The sequence below is a fragment of the Sphaeramia orbicularis genome, chromosome 17 (assembly GCF_902148855.1).
Source record: "Sphaeramia orbicularis chromosome 17, fSphaOr1.1, whole genome shotgun sequence".
Classification (NCBI taxonomy): Eukaryota; Metazoa; Chordata; class Actinopteri; order Kurtiformes; family Apogonidae; genus Sphaeramia; species Sphaeramia orbicularis.
In genome coordinates, this window is record NC_043973.1 from 45,199,262 (window position 1) to 45,222,247 (window position 22,986).

At 37.3% G+C, this 22,986-nt stretch overlaps 1 protein-coding gene across 1 annotated transcript; it reads right to left on the bottom strand.

Annotated features, from left to right (window-relative positions):
• On the bottom strand, positions 1-22,515 carry LOC115436973 (E3 ubiquitin-protein ligase MARCH6-like). Its single transcript, XM_030160010.1, has 26 exons — positions 22,259-22,515; positions 20,129-20,225; positions 19,812-19,885; positions 19,578-19,721; positions 17,034-17,106; positions 16,694-16,874; positions 14,864-15,086; positions 13,200-13,282; positions 11,565-11,597; positions 11,359-11,410; positions 11,182-11,240; positions 9,519-9,599; positions 9,317-9,385; positions 9,120-9,194; positions 8,465-8,599; positions 8,253-8,372; positions 6,690-6,790; positions 6,423-6,560; positions 6,137-6,332; positions 5,977-6,046; positions 4,872-5,053; positions 4,647-4,781; positions 4,462-4,551; positions 2,608-2,740; positions 915-1,050; positions 1-817 (listed from the first exon to the last, which is right to left on the bottom strand). The coding sequence occupies exons 1-26, from the start codon at positions 22,275-22,277 to the stop codon at positions 733-735; spliced, it is 2,784 nt and encodes a 927-aa protein (XP_030015870.1). The 5' UTR covers positions 22,278-22,515; the 3' UTR covers positions 1-732.
• Positions 22,516-22,986: the final 471 nt, after the last annotated feature.

The window sequence follows — 22,986 nt, forward strand, 5'->3', positions numbered from 1 at the left end:
ATCCAATGACCTCTCCTCTCCTAAAGGCGGATTTCTTATATCTGCGACAAAGCCCAGACTGTGAAAAAATCCTCCGTTAAGTAAACAATTCCTCGACTGTGTACAGATTGTCTGTCTGTCTTTTCTGCATTAAATTCAACTGGACTACTTCACAGCTCACTCTAGAAAATAAACACACACACACAAAAAAAAAAAATCAATGAAAACACATCTAAGAAAAACGGCAAAAATAAAATACAATCGCATTGCTACATCGTTTATGTCCCTCCTTATTAACGACGGATGTCATTTGAGACGCTTTAACAGTGAGTACGTGGAGCTGCAGAGGAGATCCTGTTCTAGTGCGATGATTTCCTCCGCAACCCGTCAAAAATGTCTTATTAAGAGACGATCAGTGGCATTGATTCGACAAACATTCAAACGGAAGCACGATCTGAGGTAAAAGCTATTCCGAACAACTCAAACCTTATTAAAATGTACATTATAAAAATAAAATGCACGTCAGAGAAGGGACAGTCACCTTTGCGGTTCTGCTGACATTTTTTTTTTTTTTTTGTCACCTTCGATTCATTTCTCAAGTGTTTTTGTCTCGGCCCGTGATCGCAATCGACGTCGCTGAAAAAAAATAACGGGGCCGAAGTTGAAATGTGAGGAGTCGCGTTTAAAAACCAGGTTTCGAAGCAGAAGACCGGATCAGAATGGGCTCCACTTATCCGACAGCTGTGTTAGAGTTCATGAGGAGGTGCTGTGGGAATACTTGGAGGAGCTTCGGTGTTTCTTATGCTCATAGTTCACCAGTCGCTGTCCAACCAGGTATCTGTAGAAGACAGGATGGACACAATAACCTTTAGCATTCACGGTACGGGGCGTTACGGGGTGTATTTCCCAGCCTTCCTGTGCAGATTTGTACTGACTTGTCGTTCTTTATGTGCTCATAAAGGCGCTTGAACTGTTGTATCTGAAAGAACAGGAGGGCCAGCAGAAGTAGAAACATCAGCATGAACGGATAAATCCTCCTTTCCACTAGTATTTGTGTCCAAGGTTGAACACCTGCAAAGACAAAGAAACAAAGAGGGAGGGAGGAGGGGGATGAAATGGAGACTGAGTTCCATTATTAAGATTTACATTGTTGTTTTTAATGCAATGTCAGAGCATCATAGAAGAAGAAGAATAGAAGAATAGGCTTTATTGTCATTACACCAGCCGTGCAATGATAATGTAGGTGATCTCTGCCAACGACAGTGCATTTTATAATTAACAACACAAAAGATACAGGCATGTATTAGAAAATATAAAATATTTAGCCTAAACCACCCATTATTATTTTGGGAATTTCAGATGATGTTAAACTAAACAACTTCCAGTAATGTTTCCTTTCTTACAGTCTTATCATTGCAAAGAAGTTACCTCTCATGCATTGGAAAAAGAAAGAAGTACCCTCCATAGAACAAAGATGTGGTTTAGTGACCTCACTAACACACTCCGCTTAGAAAGAATTAGATATACTACTTTTTTAAGGGTCAAAACACAGTAATGTCCTGTCAGAGAGCGAACTTTAATTGATTGCCATTCCAACATTTATTTCAGTATAAAGTAGCTCCTTGTTTTGTGTAATCCCTTGTGGTCCAACTAAAGCAAAAATGAATTTAAAAGTGAAAATGTGGGTCATTTAGCAACACTAATCTGTCAAATTCTCTACAATGTCCTGTCAGAGAGATTTCGAATACCATGTTTTGACCCTTAATTATACATTTGCATAAACATGTACTAAGACATAAGGGACCACACAGACACAATACAAAAAAAAATATACAACAAACCTACAGACCTATTGAACACAAAAAAAGAGAGAAAAAACACAACAACAACAAAATAAATAATATTATCAACTCCTCTTTACAATGCTCATTGAATTAGATATACATTTATGGATGAACTCATACTCTTTGAAAAAACTTGGTCACCTCTCATTCAGTATCTCACACCTCTTTGCAGAAATTAGTTTTTCACCTTTACTCTAACAAAGTAGTAAATAGACGGAAGGGTAAGGGTGGGTAGTGTGTGTGTGTGGGGGGGTATTTAGTTTTATTTATCCTTGTTTTTATTTTAATGTATTTTTTCCTCATTTGTGTTTTGCACCTTATGTTTATACCTGTTCTTCATATATTGTTATATGTTCAACGAAAAGAAAAAATAAGAGTGCATTATGACCTAACTGCGCATTTGTTTATATGGATGTAAAAATCCGCAAAAACGCAATGTGTATGCAGTAAACATGTAACTGTATGACAGTGTGCTCTAACAAAACATTTGAAACAACAAAAAAATATAAAATAATGTGCAAATGTAAAATCATCTTGACCATCGTGACTTTTTTTATGTCAAGAGGGTGTGAGCAGGCACATACAGTTAGAAAATAAAACTGGTGGTCAGTCAGGTCTTTACTAGTGTCTTTTATGCCAAACCGTGCATAAAATACAAGGGAAAAGCAAACGGATAGATGAAAAAACTGCCCAACTACGATGAGGGACTGTCCTCTTTTCCTCCACTACCAGTATAATGTGTTGTTTCACCGTTAAATGACAGAAACCCGTGCTGAAAACTTACCTAGCAGCGGTGTAATGCCTTTGGCGATGGTGTATGGCACACAGATAAACAGCAGCAACACACAAACGACCGGAGCAGCCAGACTTCGTGCAATAAAGCATACGTTAATGTCCCGAATTCCGTCAGCGTACACCTACGAGAAACACAGAACATACTGAGTGGTTGGTTGATTTCACTTCTTTAAGATTTAATCAACGAGAAATAAACTGTGCCGTATAGTTCAAACTTTTGGACCATTTAAGTAACATGTTTATTATTATAAAACATTAACCCATACAGACCCAAACATCCACAAGCATCTACTGATCTAAACTGTTTAATACCTGTTGATCCACTAATCCTATCAATACATGTAAATAATTGGTGTAAAATACAGTTTGTTGTCTGTTCATGGTCATCAGATATGACCCATTTGGATGTTCAGAGGCTCCGTAGTTACCATGGAAACACCTTCATCTTCTACGTCATTGATTCACCAGTAAAACCCATTGAGTTGAATCAATGACAGTGGATGGAGATGGTTGTTTTTACTTTCAGTTAATGATATATTTTATTGAAAAAGTCACGTTTTCTTCAGTCTACTCTGTTTCTGATACAATCACCTTCAACTTTAATCTGAGTTTTCATGAACGTCGACATGATCAGTGAATTAAATACAGGGAAAAACCAATTTTTTTTACTTCAAAATACAGAGGATAATATTGTTAAAAAAAATGCTGACAAATCACTTAAAGGTTAAATATAAAGGGAAAAAATCATTACTTATGGGTCTTTATGGGTTAAGAACCTGTTTTAACTGTTTTGTATTTGCTGCTGCCTATCTTGGCCAGGACGCTCTTGTAAAACTCAAATAACTGACACATTTAACAATAAATAGTTAGTGAAAAAAATAAAATTTACGAAACAACATTTATGAAAAACAACTGATAGAATAACCCTCAATTTTAATGTGAGTTTTCATGAACATCTACATGATCAGTGAATTAGTAGTAGTAGTAGTAGTAGTAGTAGTTTATTCAGTCATGACAACACCAAATATTGTACACAGTATTGACATTTCACGCAAAAGAAAGAAAAAGAATCACAGAATCACAAAATCAAGAATCATGTGTTGAATAATGTGTTGAATAATGACTGATAAGGTATAGGCAGAAGCAGACTGCTTATCAAGGCCTACCCTATTTTACAACTTTTTAGGCTACCAACCTCCAAAGAAACAACAACAACAGATAATTAATCGCGTTTATAAGCTTCAAAAATAGCTTTACAAACCATTTTCTTAAAAACCAAAAAAGAATTTCATGTTTTTAAATTTATGTTGGCATCATTCCAAAATTTAACTCCAATAATGGACACACATCTCCTTTTCATACCTTTTTTAGCTTTTTGTACAGTAAATTTGCAAACACCTCTGAGATTGTATGGAATGTCCTGAATTGAAAAGAACCTCTGTATTCGGTCAGGGAGCATTTTTGATTTTGCTCTGAACATAATTTGCATTATTTTATAATAAAAGAGATCATAAAATTTCATCACATAAGAATTTAGAAAAAGTGGCTCCGTGTGTGCATAATAATCAGCCTTATTGATAATACGTATACCTTGTTTTTGCAGTTTTATTATTGAATTTATGGTGGTTTTGAAGGTGGATTAAAAATTGGAAAATACCTAATTTTCATATCAAAACCACGAAATACAGAGGACAATATTATAATAAATGGTGACAAATCATTTAAAAATAATTAAATATAGAGAAAAAACATTTTAGAACTGCCACAAAAGTAGCCCTGGGTCTTTATGGGTTAAAATACCAGTGATAATGTTCTGTTGCTGTAAAAGAGATGTGCGACTGACCTGCTCGATGACGGTTTTGAACCACCACTGAGGGCCCATCAGAGTTATTGCAGCAATAATTTTAGCATGGAGGACGCCCATGGCCCAGTCCTGTCACACACACACATACGAAACCTGATTACAAACACCGTCTCATCTGTTCAGTCTGTTTTCACGACACTCTGAAAGTAAACTGGACGACCTACCTGCCAGGGGTTCAAGAGCGGCGTCTGCACCAGCGGGACTCTCAAAGGAATTATGAAGACCAGCTCGAACAGCACGCCCAGCAGCAGAGGGATGACGCCCAGTAACAGCACAGCCACCGCCGTCATCTTAAGGATCTGTTTTCATCACACAAGCACATCAGTGTTGGACACGTAATAGAAAACTGCACCATGTAGTCACGGGCTCACGGGGCAGCGATGCGTTACCGTGACGATCCACTTGTAGGCTTTGGACAGAATGACCGTCGGTCCCTGTGGAACCCAGGACACCAGCACCGTGGCCGTTCTGACGGACAACCAGCACACGTACAGACCGCTGGCTGCTGTGTACAGCTCATGAACCGTGGCGGTGCCCATCCAGAAAGACATGACCCAGCGGCCGACACACACTGGAAACAAAGACAGGAAAAGAATCAATTCAACCGGAACATCTTCAGATTTTCAGCACAGAATAAAATGACTGGATCGTCTTCATAAAAAAAAGACACTCAAGGGTTTAACAATAACTAACAGTTTTAATAACGATTTTTGCACACTTATGTATATTTCTGTAACTATCATATTGATAATATATTGTCTAGTACAGTGGTTCTCAAACTTTTTACAGTGGAGTACCCCCTGAAATATACTTTCTTAGCCAAGTACCCCCCGTTCTCACTTCAGCATTTTTGATTGAAAAAAATTAGGCAAAATGTGTTCCTCTGCCAAAGGTGTCTTTTTTATTTTCAAATCTTTGCAAATAAACAACATACTTTTACAAATTAAAAATTAAATTTAATTAATAAATTTGGTGTGCAAAATTTTAACTTAAAAGCGCCCTCTTTCACTGATGAGAAAAAATAATTAATAGGTCATTAATGAATAAATGGAACTTCCATCAACAAAAAATAATTACTGAATTACTTACATAAACAGAGATGGCTTATTAAGTACCTTCTGCAAACTATTGATGCACAGGAAGAGAAGTAGAAAGTTTGTATGAAGGTACTTGGTCTAGGTGGCGGTGATGCCTCTGAGCCTACGGGCGTGCATACTACATCGCTAAATAGGAAATTTCACACAATTTTGCGATTTTTTTTTTTTTTTTTTTTTTTTTTTTCCCCAAAATGCATGTCTAAACACGGAATTAAAGTGAGAACGCAACTCCACTTTTGTGTTTTCGCTTCAGATTGTGACCGTCTAAACGTAGCCTAAGTTGCATTTTGAAAAACATTTGTGGATTTTAGATTTACAGACCCATAGAAACTGTGAAAAAATGAACTAAAACAACTGCTTGACTTGAAGTTTCAGAAGGGAGTGAACTGACACTTACCTGGCAGAGTGAGGCAGATCAGACTAGTCATTAACAGGGTCACACACATCAAGACCACCAGCAGGCCGATCTAAACAAACGGAAACAGACCACATGTTAATATCCGAACACTGTGCGGACACTAAACTCTGATACGATTCGCTGTCGGGTTCTCTGATACCTTGAGGGGGAAGTTTCTGGGTCGGTAGTACGGTTGGAATCCCAGCGGACCGCCCTGCTGCAGAAAGGCCTGATGTGCAGCGTGAAGCCCCTCCCCCAAGCCAGGAATCCTGTTGTTGTTATGGCGACCAGGTGCGTTATTATTTGGTTGGTTGTCCTCATCTTCGTGTTCCCCCAGGAGGTAGGAGTGCAGGTCGCTGTGGGAAATGATGCGTGTGAGGAACGCTAGCGGCGGTAGATAATGCAGTTCTAACTGAGCGGTTGTTGTGTTTGATGCTGTTGCCTACAGTGCGTATCCCGCGGTGAACGTCCAGGCGTGGATGAGCTGTTTGAGCCACTGGCGAGTGTGACCCTGCTCCAACAACGCTGGAAGAACCACCTGAAGCAACAGCAGCTCTAAGGACAGCTCACTAACGGGGGCGTCGCTGCAGACATGGGACAAAACTCCATCTTAATACAGTCGCTTCGATATGGACTCGTATTAGAAATGGACACTCACTGCAAGGCTCGTTTAGCTTATTTCTTCAAGAGCTACAAAGTGTGTTTGTGTTTACCTGAAAAGCATCACATTATATGGAAGGAAGTCTGGAAATAGAAGTTTAATAATCTGTACAGGAAGCCAAAGCATCAGCAGAACTAAGGAACCAAACACCACCTACAAGATGAAGACACAGATCATAAACACATCCCAGGGTGATACAGCGTGGCATTATTACTATTATTACTATTATTATATGATGGAATTAGAGATGAGAAGTAACATGCAACAATTAAAGTTCTGTATTAAAGGGGTCATATTTTGCTAAACCCACTTTTATTAGTCTTTGGTTCATTTATTTGTGTATTTGGACCCTAACAGTTCATACAGTTTGAATTTGAACCCTCCAGGTGCTGCAAGGCTATCTTTATATTCATTTTGGCAAAAACTGAGTGGATTTCTACAACCTGTTTCAATTCCTGCTTAATTTGTTACATTTTATAACTAGTTACATTACGACATTTGCACATATAAGGTCAAGACTGCCGACGAACATTTCTCCGAGTAGGACATAATCGTTTGTCAGTAGCAGCAGTTGTAGTAAAAACTGAAAATATGTCCAAATTTTGAGCTGATTACCTAAAAATTTTCAGTTGTTGTTTGAACAGGACAGAGCAGCACAGCCAACAACCTGGAGGGGGCGGGGCCGGAAGTGGCTCATGTGTATTTAAAGGGCCAGTGCTCGAAACGACCTTTCTGGTGTCATTACTCAGAAATAGGGTTGAAGATGGACCTGTGGGGTTGAATTAATGAAGAATCCACACCCAAGCACATACATTATAGTTTACGTAGAACACAGGGAAATGTTTGAAAATGCTTAATTCCATTTTAAAAAGCAAAATATCACTCCTTTAACCCTTCAGGTGCTGGAGTTTTGTTTTTTTTAAATATTGAATTTTAATATCACGATTTCAAAAAGTTGTATCTTGGAAGTGGTTAGAGATAAAGTCATATTATGAATGACAAAAATATTAGGTATGATTCAAAGTTTATGACGGGAGTAAGTGCACTCATCTAATTTGCATATTGTGACATCACAGGGTGGCGGCCATATTGAATTGCATAACCTTTAGTAAAATTGAACTTTGAACATATTTACATGGATGTTTTCTTTGTGTTTTTTGTTTGTTTTTTTTTGACATCTTATCCTTAAAATAAACGAACTTAAATATTAGTAAAAAAGTAAAATGCAGTAAGTTTTAATACCTTTTCATCCAAACAGCAGAGAAGACAAATCTATCCAAACTAAAACTAAACTTTACTTGCTAAACCAGCTCAGGACCACGTCTTTCAAACTGGATTTTCTTCTTCACTTTGATAGAAACATGCCCTGAAATAGTGTTAGGATTGAAGGGGCACATGTCTGCCATCTATTCGTGGGAGGTGGCAACAAGATTTGTCAACTCTATCTGGAGCTATGGTCTGTTTCATTCAGTTATGTTGCTTGTCAGAATATTGCAACTTTGGCGCTTAAAGGGTTACCATTGTACATGTACCATTTTTTAAAGCACTCCTTTATAATAAATGGTGTTTTTCTGCTGTTGTGCCACTGACATTGGAAGAATGATATGTGACTAACCACAGAGAGTATAAACCTCCGGAGGTGTCTGTAGATGGGCAGCTGGATCATCTCTTGGACTGGGTTAAAATCTGGGTCATTTAGGTTTCTCAGGAACCACAACACACCAGGTCGTAGCACCTACAATCACAAAGGTCAGACGTTTACAGACACACTGAATGCCTCTACATGGAGACGGAATAGAAATGTAGGAGGTGTGGTTCTCTCTTTACCTCCCTAAGCAGAAGGATGAAGGAGGCAAAGTAGAAGACGTAAACCATGCCCACCAGCCAATGGAGGAACAAGGTGGTACCAGGGGCGCTGTCCAGATTCTGACCCCTGCTCCTCAGACTTGCATTGAACATTTCCTGTAGTACAATAGAGGCACGCTATTTTCCTTGTTAAACAATGTTTTCACGCTTTTGTAATGACTAATAATACAGACGCTTAATCAAACTGTGCCATCGTGGCTGCGGTTAAATCCCTTAGTTCAAGCTTAAGGGTATGTGATGTCATGTACAGTCATGGAAAAAATTATTAGACCATCCAAAGTCATCAGAAACAATGGTTATGCAATCAAATACTAACTCCTGTGTGTATTATGTGACTAAAACAGACAGAAAAGAAAGCATGGAATGCCTAAAAGCACTAAATGCCATAGCTATTGATGTAAGAACTGAAGCGATTTTGGTTATTATCAGGAAAACCATGGAAAATGGATAGATATCAGCTCTGAAATTAGACTACTATGAGCTATTTTTGTTGTTATCATTATATTTGTCCAAACAAATGTGCCTTTAGTTGTACCAGGCATTAAAATGAAAAACAAACTGAAAAAAACAAGGGGTGGTCTAATAATATTTTCCACAACTGTATGTTATGTCTTACTAATGAACAGATGTCGAGCCACCAGCCACAAATCAATGGGAACAAGCCTATCTCCATGACAACCAGCAAGGACACCTGCAAGACATTACAATGAAAATCCAATTTAGATTCTGTTTCCATCACTTTCAGCATCACACTCTTGATTGACAGATCAGCTTTTTTTCCATGAGCACAGTATTGTTTCATTGCTACGTTACCTTGACAACAATGTAGCCGACACCTAAAAGACGTCTGGACCGCTGGAACTTCACTAACGAAGCCAATGCCTAAAGGACGCACAGTTAAGGCTTCATACAAATGAGATGGATTATTTCCATACAGTAACTGTCCCTGACCTGGTCCTGTACGACTACAAAAAGAAAAAAGCAGCGAAATGACAGCGTTTAGTGCAAAGGATACGTGAAAGAGTATGAAAGCAACAGCCAGAAGGATGTAGCCCACTAAGGTGGTGATGGGACCATCTAGGTTTGATGCTCTGATCTGCAGACAAGGAAAGACAACGTCACTAGCATCATACATGCACACTGACTGTATTTATTCCTTCAGCTATCAGATTTTTAAACTCTGACAGCAGCCATTTTAGTCACTTTATATGAAATTTCTTTTTTTTTTATTTTAGCAGAACCAACAGTGTCTCTTAGTCTTTTAGTCTGCATTGGTTCATTGATTATTTATCGTTGATTATTTAAATGCATTTATTCATAGTTGCTTTCAATGATCTTGTATTTGTGCACTGATTATTTTTTTGTCACATTGCACTTTGGATGTGGGCTGATGTCTGTGGTAAGCTGCTAATGACTTGCTCGTATGTGATAAAAGAAGTTTTCTGAATCTGGTACATTTGTGTTAACATTGTCTATACTGATACATTTGCACTGTTCACACTCTTATATGTGTGTTAACATTATTTATATTACTACTTTAATTTGCACATTTTCATACTGCTTTTATATTTTTTATAATACAGTATATTTCTAATTTGCATATATTTTTCAATTACATATATATATACTTTTTTTAAATTCTCTTTTTATTGAAAGACAATTTTTCTTTTCATACATTGAAAAAACAAACAAAAACACAAAACTAGGCACATCCAGAGAGTGGTTGTAAAAATCAAAACAAAAACATTTACAGCAGCTCATTATGGTCCTGTCATACAAGATCTCAAAGTAAAGAATCAATGCATAAATAAAGATAAACAAAAACATATTTCCTTCAGATGATTTTGGGTTCATATTCATGCATTCATCTCAGCAAAATCAGATCTCAAAGACTTCACATATCTCACCCATCCCTCCCAGTGTTGCACAAAAACATCAATCTTCAAATTTACAGTAAAGGTTATTATTTTATATTTTTAATACATGCCTGAATCTTTTGTGTTGTTACTTAGATGTCAGTGCACTATCACTGGCAGAGACCAACTCTCTCTATCAATAAAGCCTACTCTATTCAATTAATAAGGCAAAAGTACAAATACACAGCCTGAGCAAACAAAAAGCCTCCACATGGATTTAGATTATTTAAGAAATAGGTCAGATCCTTCCACTGGATAATAATCAGAATACTTTATTAATCACAGGACCGAACAGCAATTTGTACAATATGTACTAGACAAATATTATCTATATGATAATTAAAAGAAATGTAGACAAATAAGAGTGCAAAAATATTGTTGTGTGTTACTGCATCAAGTTCTTTAACCCTTTAACTAGAGTAGCCTCTCATTTCTTAAACAACTATCGCTTTGTAGAGAGCATAAAAACTGGACTGTGTTTCAGTTGAAAAAAGTCATGTGGTCTGAGTACAGACTGACCCTGACCCCTTACCCATCATGCCTCGTGCCTACAGTAAAAGCATTTGGGGGCAGTGATATGATCTGGGCTTGATTTAGTTGGTGAGGTCAGTAAATGTTGAGACATTGGATGAGCATATTGGAATGATGCCACTCTGACTGCATGCTGTACTCAAAGCTAAAGGCTTAATAAGGCCTTAAGTCTGTGTAGAAGCAGTGGTTCAGTTTGTACAGGTGTCGTCTTTGGACTACATATGTACTTACATACTCCTCAAAGCCCAGTCCAACCACTGAGAAATGGCCGATGTGATAGGGGCAAAAAGCTGGAGGAGAAAAACAAGAGCAAATCTGTAGTTACGACTTTACTACAGGCCTTAAATCCAGCATGTTATGACCCAATGACAGTGGAGGACATTTATTAGCATGAAGTCTTTAACGTACCAAAGACTAAGATGAAGAGCGTGTTCAGAGACACCACCCAGAAGACGTGTTCCTAAAACACAAGTACACAACAGCTTCAGTCCCATGATTCCAAGCAGCCTCATAACAACAGGGGCCATGTCCTGTATACATCCTAAATACACTTGTTATGAAATGGTTGAAGCTGTGTGTGTGAGATAAGTTTCAGAGAGTGTTTGAGTACTCACTAAGAAAACAAGAGAGCCATCCAGCCCCAGCATCTGAGACACAAAATGAGAGTATCGTTCATATCAACACATCATACTGTTGAGATTTTATTTCGTGGTTGGTTATTAGTATGGAAAATTATTCGATTATCAAAGGGATTCTACGGACTGTGACTAAATAAATAAATAAATACCGTGCCATCCAAACTATTCTTTTGAACTATCAGTGTTCATTCAGTTATTCCACTTAAACCTGCAGGAATTTGTGAAATACGTCAATTTGCTGTCGCTGAGGAAGTGGGAACCAACAAAACAACAATTTAAACAGATCAATAAAGTTCTATTGAATCTAATCTAGAGAAAAATTAGAGCACCTCTGTGAGCTACAGTGAGTAACTCAAACAGGCTGGAAGTCTGGATTTACACTGAGATTTTGCTGAAGAAACAGCACAAAACACAACTGTAGAGATATTTGTTATTATGAGAAGTAAAAGACAAACTAGACTAAGGCAGCTGTCAAATTATGGATCATTAATGGAGAACATACATGTCATATTATGGATAATAAATGGAGAACATATATGTCAAATTATGGATAATTAATGGAGAACATATATGTCATGTTATGGATAATGAATGGAGAACATATAGGTATGGTGTATAGGCAGGTGTTTATGAAAGAGCAGTTTTTTGTTTTCTTCATTCTTTCTTGTAATAACCAGGGTTCCTAGAGGTTTCTACAAGCAAAATTTAAGACTTTTTAAGACCTTTTTAAGACTACTTAGAACAGAATTTAATGCCCATTTCTTTACAGCCATACTGGCAAAAATCTGACTCCTTGAATTTAGGAAAACGTATTTATTTACTCTGATGCCTTCGGTTCCCATTGAGAAACAAAGACAAAGAGTTTAGGTTTGGAGAATGGACAAGGTTTGGACTGCAAAAGAAAATGTGTAATGTTTCGGTTTTTGCAAAGTTTGTACAGTTTGCACTTCAATGTTTTGAGAAGTGCAATGGAAATGGGCTTATTGACCCACTGATATTGTTAAAATGTTCATCTTTGTTACCAAAATGTGTTTGTTGTTCTAAAAAAAAGTAACTTTATTACCATAGTTGTAACAGTAGACTTCTGTGCGGCGAAGAGATGGGATTAAATACGTTATACTTCCTTCCATTCCTTTTCGAATATGCAAATGAGGTCAGACTTTGTTTTCATGTATATGTTTTTGTTTTTTGTTTTGTTTTCTCATAATTTGTTTCATTTATAAGGACTAAGTAGGATTATTTTCTTTCGTTACATAGTCGAAATAAACTAAACTAAATAATTTTGTTTGGAAAAATATTGTCTCAAGGAGCAGTCTGGTTGAATTTATCTGTATCACTTAAGCAAAAATCTAAGTCATTTTTAATTTGCACAAAAAATCATTCAAGGAAAGGCAAGTATTGGTACGATATTGGTGTTTCTTTCAATAAAAGTTATAATTGCACCACTGGTACAATGTTGTTGGGGTTGAGGTGGGCCGGGAGAGTTTTCGTCCTTAAAAAAAAAAGGGTGGGGGTGGGGGGGTGGCTTGACAGAAAAAGATTGAGAACCACTGAGCTAAACCATGAGGATGCGAAGAAAACCTCCGTTGGTAACAGAAAACGGATGCTCACCCTCTCCCAGGTCAGCTCCTCGGCGGCGCGGTCCCACTCCATGGCGTTCCAGTGCAACTCTGCTAGAAAAAGGAAAGGGATACCTACCATAGATAGGCGAACAAATATACATGTGAATAAATCCATAAGCCTTCTTCAAGCATATCTCCGTTTACTTTAACAAGGGGAGAGAACGTCTGAGAACAGCGAAAGGATTATTTATACCGGGGGTGTCAAACATGTGGGATGAATTTGCAAATTTTCTTTTTGGTTTAATGTGAATAAAATAATATTACATTAGACCTATAAATAAAGGCATCCCCAAATTTTTCTCTTTGTTTTAGCGGAAAAAAAGTAACATTAAATTCTGAAAATATTTACATTAACAAACTATCATTTAATAATATAATGTGAATAACCTGAACAAATATGAACAACCTGAAATGTAAATTAAGTGCAATTTTAACAATATTCTGCCTGTTACTAAATGTTTTGTGCCGTTCTAGATCCCATCTGTAATGCACATGTATATAAATGATAAGTTGAGGTATAATATTGTTAAAATTGCACTTATTTTTCTTCAAGGGCTCATATTTATCTAAACCCACTTTTATTAGTCTTTGGTTCATTTATTTGTGTATTTGGACCCTAATAGTTCAAAAAGTTTGAATTTGAACCTTCCAGGTACGGCAAAGCTATCTTTATATTAATTTTGGCTAAAATCGAGTGGATTTCTACAACTCCTTTAAATTCCTGCTTAATTTGTTACGTCTACAACTACTTATGTCACGATATTTGCACATATAAGGTCAAGACTTCTGTCGAACATTGTTTATCAGCAGCAGCAATTGTTGTAAAAACTGAAAATATGTCCAAACTTGGAGCCAGTTACCTAAAATGTTCAGTTGTTGGTTGAACAGGACAGAGCAGCACAGTGAACAACCTGGACGGGGTGGGGCCTGAAGTGGCTCAAGTGTATTTAAAGGGCTAGCGCTCCAAACCACCTTTTTTGTGTCATTACTCAGAAATAGGGTTGAAGATGGACCTGTGGAATTGAATTAATGAAGAATTCAGACCCCAGCAGAGCATTTACAGTTTATGTAGAGCACAGGGAAATGTTGGAAAATGAAGAATTCCATTTAAAAAAGCAAAATATCACTCCTTTAAATGATTGTGTTTTTTTGTAGTTCATTAGTCTTTCAGTGAGGTCCCTCAAGGCTCCATTCTGGGTCCTGTTTTTTCAGGTTATTCACATCTTTGTTTGGATCGTTTGTAAATGTAAATATTTTCATAATTTAATGTTTTTTTGGGGAGGGTTTGCAGTAAAACAAAGAGAAAAATTTGGAGTTGTCATTACTTATAGGCTATTATTTTACTGGTCCATTTCCTCCATCTACTGTTTATTTGACTGTTTTTCCTTTTCATATCCAACTAATTCTGTAAAGCCCTGTGAGACAACCTTGTTGTGATATAGGGCTCTACAAATAAAATTGAATTGAACTGAATTGGTCCGGTCCGCTTGAGATCAAATTGGCCTGTGTGCGGACACGTGAACTGAAATGGGTTTGACACCCCTGATTTCTACCAACCACACCCCACATAATACTAATAAATCCAGGGTTTGACTAAAACCTCCAAAGTCTTGAACTGAAAGAAAAAACTGTGATGCTTTACTGTTCGCTGACCTCCTCTGTTGTTGGGATCAGCATCCTCCTCCTCCTCCTCATCATCCTCATCATTATCATCATCCTCGTCATCATCCTCATCGTCATCGTATTCGTCCTCGTCGTCGTCCAGCTCGGCCTCGTCTCCATGGTTACCAGCTTGGTGTGGGTCGGCAGGCGCAGCGTCCGGGTCTGCTGGTCGTCGATCCGCTGCTTCGTCTGCAGCTCCATGACCGCCTGGAACCTGTAACATCCACGCACGGGGGAATAAAACAGGTCACAGCAGAGCATGAAGCAAGATTTGACCACATCTGAAAGAACAGATGGCAGGTGGCCTTTTGGAGTCACATTCATCAAACTGTACTGCTAACATTCATGAATTAATTGTCATGTTTGTTTGTTTGTTTGTTTGTTTGTTTTATATTTTACATTTTTTATATATTCTCTCACAGACACAAAAAGAACATACTAGTATAAAAACCATAAATATAAATATGTAGTACCTTGGGATACCTATTGCACAGGGTTTCCGCAGGTATCAGTAAATCTAATTTAATGCTTTTTAATGCCACTTTAAACAAATTTAATGCCCTTGTCCAAATACAGCAGATACAGTTTTATTTATAGTTTTATGACAGTTTACCGTCGACAGGCTTTAACCAGGTTCTGAACAGTTCCTCCTCCAATCACTTCTGCTGAAACTTGCATTTTCCCATTTTTCCAACATTTGCTAATATTCCCTTCACTCTTTCGCACCAGCATGAGCACGCTCACAGCACGTTGTATTCCAAGCAAAGTGTCATGACTGTTGTTTTAGACATGTATCTATTGGAATGCAAGGTCCTAGCTTCTGTAGCCGAAACATCTTCTTCAGTGAGCAGAACTGACCCTGAACTTATCAGTACTGGTGTCCATGAGTTTACTGGGAGACAAGCTTCATCAGTAGAGAAATATGTGACATTTTAGAGCAGTTCAGAGCAAGACTGTAATTATTCTATAATTATTCTTCATTGTGTATTGTCCCGCCAGTCAATCATCACACTCTACTTCCAATCAAAATAATTAAATGTTTATATAATCAAAATAAATTGTGAATAGGAATGTTTTTTTTTTTCCATTGAGTGTATTTAATTTTTTAATGCCTCTGGACATCGAATTTAATGTTTTTTAATGTCATTTAAGGCCTTAATTTTCACAAAAGCTATTTATGCTTTTTATGCTTTTAATGACCCACAGAAACCCTGTAGCATTTATGTTCCTAAGCTAGCAAGTTTGAGTCCACTTTAACCCATGAAGACCCAGACCTACTTTTGTGGCACTTTCCAAATTAATTTTTCTCTATATTTAACCTTTTTTAAGTGATTTATCAGCATTTACTATTATTATTATCTGTCCACATCCACATGATCCCTTTGAACATCATTCCTTACATTAGTACCATTACTTCATGGTACCGAACAAAGCAGGTCCACTCACTGTTCATGCAGAGATGGACCTTACAGACCCTGGAGACCACACTGGACCTGAGATTGTTCCCTCACTGTAACTGTTGCTGTCACTGTCTTGTAATGTATGAGGAAATTACCAAAAATAGTCACTTGTCCAATAAAGGGTTAAGGGTAAAATAAAGCTGAGTTGCTTACTCATCAATTTAAAGAAGGTTCTGTATACCTCAGTATTTATACACACTTCTGACAACACGGATAGTTTAGACTGTGCCAACTGGACCAGAGTGCATTCATGGTGGAATAAATAGAGAATCCAATAACCTTCACATATCCGGTAACTGCCCACTTCTATGTGAAGGTAGAAAACAGACGTGCGCTGGCCTTGACCATCAACAGGACTCACCTCATCAGCAGCTGCAGGGCCATTGGGCTGATTGGGAACCAGAGGGGGTTGATTCTGCTCCAACCACTGGGGGCCACCACCGTGGACGATTTGTTCTCTCAGCCACACCAGGCTGATGAAGGCAGACAATGTGCATGTGACCACAAACCCACCGTGGACGCAATCAAGGAGCATGTCTTTTCTGTGGAGAACACATAAACAGCTGCGATTCAACAAATATTCAACTCTTTATCTTGCAGTGACACACAGAGCTGAACAAAGGAAAAAGGATGGACCACGAGACCACATCAGTGGAACAGAAATGGGTTAAAACTCAGCTCAGAAAGTGATCAATACTTACGTTGATATCATATCTAATGGCAGGGCAAGGAGGGAGCTCACAGAGCCAGTAAATAAACACTTGTAGATGCGATCTGTTTGGAAAGCAAACACAGGAGATGATCATGTCAATAAAAACATGGCTGCAAAAAAAGAAAAAATAAATACATGTGGGATATAAACTCACAAATATGCCCATGGTGACCCTTATGCCAAAGGATTTAAAGGGTGTGATATTTTGTTTTTTTAAATGGAATTCTTCATTTTCAAACATTTCCCTGTGGTCTACATAAACTGTAAATGCTCTGCTTGGGTCTGAATTCTTCATTAATTCAACTCCACAGGTCCATCTTCAACCCTATTTCTGAGTAATGACACCAGAAAGGTGGTTTGGAGCGCTGGCCCTTTAAATGCACATGACCCCACCCCCTCCAGGTTGTTGATCGTGCTTTCTGTCCCGTTCAGCCACTTGTGTTCGTTAATACAATCAACAACTGAAAATTTTAGGTAATTAGCTCGAAGTTTGGACATATTTTCAATATGGACTACAACCGCCGCTGCTGACAAAAAATGATGTCGTACTCGGAGAAATGTTCGTCGGAAGTCTTGACCTTATATGTGCAAATGTCGTAATGTAACTAGTTTTAAAACGTAACAAATTAAGCAGGAATTGAAACAGGTTGAAGAAATCCACTTGATTTTTACCAAAATGAGTATAAAGATAGCTTTGCAGCACCTGGAGGGTTCAAATTCAAACTTTTGGAACTGTTGAGTCCAAATACACAAATAAATGAACCAAAGATTAGGGGTGTGTATTGGCAAGAATCTGGCGATACAATACAAACCACAATACTAGGATCATGATACGATATATCGCAATATATCATGATACTGTTAATAAGGCTTTTTTTTTTTTTTAAAGTTTCTTTTTTAAAAGATTATTTTCTGTAAAAACTGAATAACACCAGAAATATGCATGACTACTAAAGAAATTTTGTTTTATCAGAACAGGATCTATTGTTGTATCACAAAACATTCCTCTATAAAAACTTAAATTATGTTTTACAGACATTACAGTTTAAGATCCTGCTCAAATGTTTATATTCTATTTGTTGTGAATAGAATGCATAGTGGACAGTCCTTGAATCATCCAACATCATAACATTATTTTGTGCAACAACAGAACAAACATCTGCCTCTTTCAGACAGTAAAAAGTACTTTAGGATGCTTTGAAATAACCATTATTTAACAAAACAAGGTTAAATAATAAGAAAATATAAACAAAAAAGAAAAACAAAAATGAACCTTCACCATGTCTGCATTTGAACAAATACCTTAAAAAAAAAAAAAAAAAAAAAAAATCGATACAGTACTTTTTAACACTTTCAGTGCCATGGGCCGATTAAATCGGCTTTACGAAAACAACCTGTAAAGTGCCACGGGCCGATCAGATCGGCTTTGGAGAACACGCCATATTTGTGTACAAACAAACCATCCACCCCCATTTCTTTCTCACATTTCGATGACGTTCTTTCTGTGTCCCCCTTTTGAGACCAAGCAGACGGGAATTTGAGGTCATGCGACTGAATAATATTTTTATATCTTTTTAATGTTTCTTATTCTCCGGTGTTTCATCAGAGGGAGCCCTCCATGCCGGGGGGCGGCTGTGGACTCCGGGGGCTGTGGCGCCTTCTCTCACTGGGGTCCGCTCCTTTCTGGTGGGTGGGGGTCCCAGTTGGCCCTCTCCCACTAGTTGGGATGCGGGGCTGTGTTGCTGGTGCCTGGTCGCCGGGGTCGGCGGCTGCCTCCTGGTGCGGATGGCTCCCTGAGACAGCGCCTCCTAAATTGATGTTTTACTTTTACTTGTACATTTTTGTTCTGGTCTACCTGTGCTCAGTCAGTCTTCTTAAGTATGTGTGAGCTTGTGGGTTTGCATGTATATGTGGGTTTGCATGTATATGTGTGTGTGTGCGGGTGAGCGGGTGGGTGTGGGTGGGGGGTGGTACTGATTTTTAAACTGATATGTAAAGCACTTTGTGCTACAGTTTTTAATGTATGAAAAGTGCTATATAAATAAAGATTATTATTATTATTATTATTATTATAATAAATTATGCAAATTACGATCAATAATGAATCGGCTGCGTCCGGTGCGTTTTGGATCTAATCAGCAATCGGTCGGATGTTACCGAGCGGTTTCCTGCAGGATTCTTCAAATATTATAAAAACGACGCGAAATACTGAAAAACGGCCAAATTCTGTGGCACTTTTAAGGCTTATTAGACCCTTAACTGTCTGGCACTTAAAGAGTTAATATCAACACAGTATTGTGAAATGAAATATTGTGATATATTGTGGAACCAATATTTTCTAACACCCCTACCACAGACTAATAAAAGTGAGTTTAGCAAAATATGACCCCTTTAGGTTTACAAGTCACTGACAATAACAAGATGTATCTTCTCTTTAACATGGTTCGGAATGCATACAATACAAAGGCCCAGGTATTCCTGCATGATAAATCTCCATTGTCTTGTTAATATATAATGAAATGAGGTGGTTTACATGCAGTGAGAGGCACCACGCCGAGCCAGGCAAAGGCCACCAGTGTGTAGTGGAACCAGTATCTGATGGCTCTTGCAAGACTTTTGATCAGCCCTGAAAAGATGTCCTGGAGAGGCAAACGAGATGGCATGTCTGGAGAGTAGACTGAAGAACACAAAACAAAAGAGGTGAAGGTCAACAACAGCAACAGAATATTTGGATTTATATGTGAGGATGGTTAGAAAAACAACTTACTTGGTGTAAACGCAAACCTATACTTGCATAATTCACAGTATTCTTTTCTGCTGTGTTTCAACCACTGCAACAAGCTGTAAGAAGAAGCATGGAAAAGTTGCTGGGTTGTACCTCGCATTCTTTCACTACTACAACAACAGACAAAACACCATCTTTTTTGTCCAGCTTGTGCTTATTTTCGTTCACTGACTTTCAGAGCATATTCCCTAATGGTCTCTAACCTCCTTGTTAAATTTATAAAGCCTTTGTCTTTCATACAAGGGTAAAAAAAAAATAACTCGAGCATTTGTATGTTCCTTTTTGGTCACTGAACGTACCATTCCTGATGGATGAACTTAATGCTGCCGGTGCACACACAGGGGTGGTAGAGAGGCTTGTCCTGGGTCCCCTCCGACCGACAAACCCTGCATATGTCTGATGGTGAAACACAATCAGGTCATGTTGTATGATCACACTTCTGTCCATTTAATATTTACAACAATTTCATTTTATGATCTCAGCATTTGACTGACTGTATTACTTTCATTTTGAGTCTCAAACCTGGGAAATAAAATCAAAATCATCACTGCCATATTGGTCCGTCCATATCGATTAATATCAAGATAACTGTAATAATTTTTTTTTTTTTTTTTTTTTACTAATATGAAGTCCTGAGTGGAAGTTGAAGAGCTCAGACTGCTATTTGAACCTTTAAATTATTTGTAAAAGCACAACACTCTGAAAACGACAGGGGAAAAACACACCAGTAGTCTATAATTTTGTGTTTTAGTACAGTCGCGGAAAAAATTATTAGACCATCAAAAGTCATCAAAAACAATGATTATGCAATCAAGTATTAACTCCTGTGTGTATCATGTGACTAAAACTGACAGAAAAGAAAACATGGAATGCCGAAAAGCACTGTTTTTGTCAGTACAATGCCATAGCTATTGATGTAAGAATTGAAGTGATTTCGGTTATTATCAAGAAAACCATGGAAAATGGATAGATATCAGCTCTGAAATTAAACTACTATGAGCTACTTTTGTTGTTATCATTATATTGGTCCAAACAAATGTACCTTTAGTTGTACCAGGCATTAAAATGAACAAGAAATTGAAGAAAACAAGTGTGGTCTAATAATTTTATGTCGACGGTATGTCATTTACATTTGATATAGGCTAATGAAAGCCAACATGCATCAAAATAAAGAAGTCTTGAGTGGTGTACAAGATGATTACTTGCATTATTACACTTAAAATTTTAATGTTGAGGGTCTGAGCTTGACAGAAATGTACTAAATACCAGATCTTTTCATAAATCTAGGGGCAGATCATTATTCTGCATCTAAATATAAATGTGGCAAGTTAAGCAAAACATTTTCTAATCACCTTAGCTGAGATGGTTAATAAAATAACCCTGGAGATAAGAGAAAATCAGTTGTAATAACTGTTTTATTGACAAGTTATTTGCCAAATATTAGAAAAAAGAAAAATCTCTGCATTCTGGCCACAGAAAAACAGCCTGTAATGGATTTTCACTTTTCATGCTTTTATAATATGCCACAGACTGGAACTTATGTACATGTAGGATAAGATGCCTCTTTGGGGAACAACACAAGAGAGGTCATACTAACAATAGAGCAAACTAATCCTTGGATTACTTGTGTGAGTAGATGACCAAATTAAAATGACTATAATTAGCCCACGATGAAAGGGTATAATGCCAGTTAGGATACCCTGAGTATTATCTAGCTGTTTTGTAAGTTAACATGTGGGTCTATATGTTAAATTTCTGAGCAGGATCATGACTTTACGACGGTAGAAGAATCAGAATACGACACATGAACAGCACAAAGAGCAAACATTTTTAAGACACAATGAGAAACAAACTATAGGAGTTGTGTTTATATCAAATTATACTGTTCACGGCACTGTTTCGTTTCTTTTTTTTACAGTTTAATATGTATTTCATCAATGTAAACAGCGTTGATATGTGTGGATTTATTAGTAATGCTAGCTAATGCTAACTAGCCACCATACTGTAATGTTATGATAACAGCTACTTCATAGTGCTCCAATATTTAACTACATAGCTCTACCTAATTAGCTTTATTCCTCTAAAATGTTTAGTGACAGCCACTGAGCATTTATAACCCTTCAGCTCAAGTGTACCTCATATACTGACACAAAGCCTAACACGAACACACACGTTTTTCTTTACAAATGTTGGTTGCAGTTGATATAAGCTAATGCTAGTTAGCTTGCCGGCTAAAGCTAATTAGCTAACGGTTTCTGTACTAGCAGAGATTAGCCTGATTTTAGCCCAGTATCACCACTCAAACCAGTCACCAATGAGTAATAACACAGTAGACACTTTGTGTTATTAACTGCTATGTTGCATAAAGCTGACAGTGCAGGAAAATCTATAAATATGCTCATGTTTTGACATAAACTTGCCATCCTTACCTTCCTCGTTGGTGTCCATCTTGACTGGCTAAAGTAGCCAAACTGCACAAATCTAGTCACTTATCACACAAAAACACAGCGGTGAAGGACAGCTATCTACACAGGAACATCTCAAAGTGTTAACAGGTCCAAGCTTCGATTATGTTTTAATTATGTCATCATAATTTGTCACAAAATCCAGTGAGGTCTGTTTACTCCATAGTTATTACTACAGTTAACGGTCAGCATCAGGGCTCAACTACTGTAAACAATGCAACAATTTGGGATGTTATGTTTTATTTCTAACACTAGATGGCGCAAAGGTCCATGAGACAACGCAGCATTAGGAATTAGAAATGCTTTTTTTTTTTTTTTACTGCTTTTTGTGTGTTTTAGTTTTTATTAACCCTTTCATGCATGAATTGTGAGAACCTTAATTGAGGGTTTTTCTTTTCCCTGAGTGTTTTTATTCCTCTTTAGAAATGAAAAAATAAATAAATAAATAAATAAATAAATATAAAAATAAAATAAAATAAAATAATAATAATAATAATAATAATAATAATAATAATAATGCGATTGAAATAGTTTTTTATGAACCTATTTTTCATGGAGTTGCAAAAATGTCTACTCAGCTAGATACCGTGTTTAATTTTTGAAGCAAAGAAATACACTGAACAAAAATATAAATGCACCACTTTTGTTTTTGCTCCCATTTTTCATGAGCTGAACTCAAAGATCTAAAACTT

Coding starts and splice junctions, on each gene's coding strand:
- LOC115436973 (XM_030160010.1), bottom strand. Junction 11,598..13,199: donor AGGAGCTGACCTGGGAGAGG/GTGAGCATCCGT, acceptor TTTGTGTCTCAG/ATGCTGGGGCTGGATGGCTC. Junction 9,600..11,181: donor GACTGGGCTTTGAGGAGTAT/GTAAGTACATAT, acceptor CCTTGTCTGCAG/ATCAGAGCATCAAACCTAGA.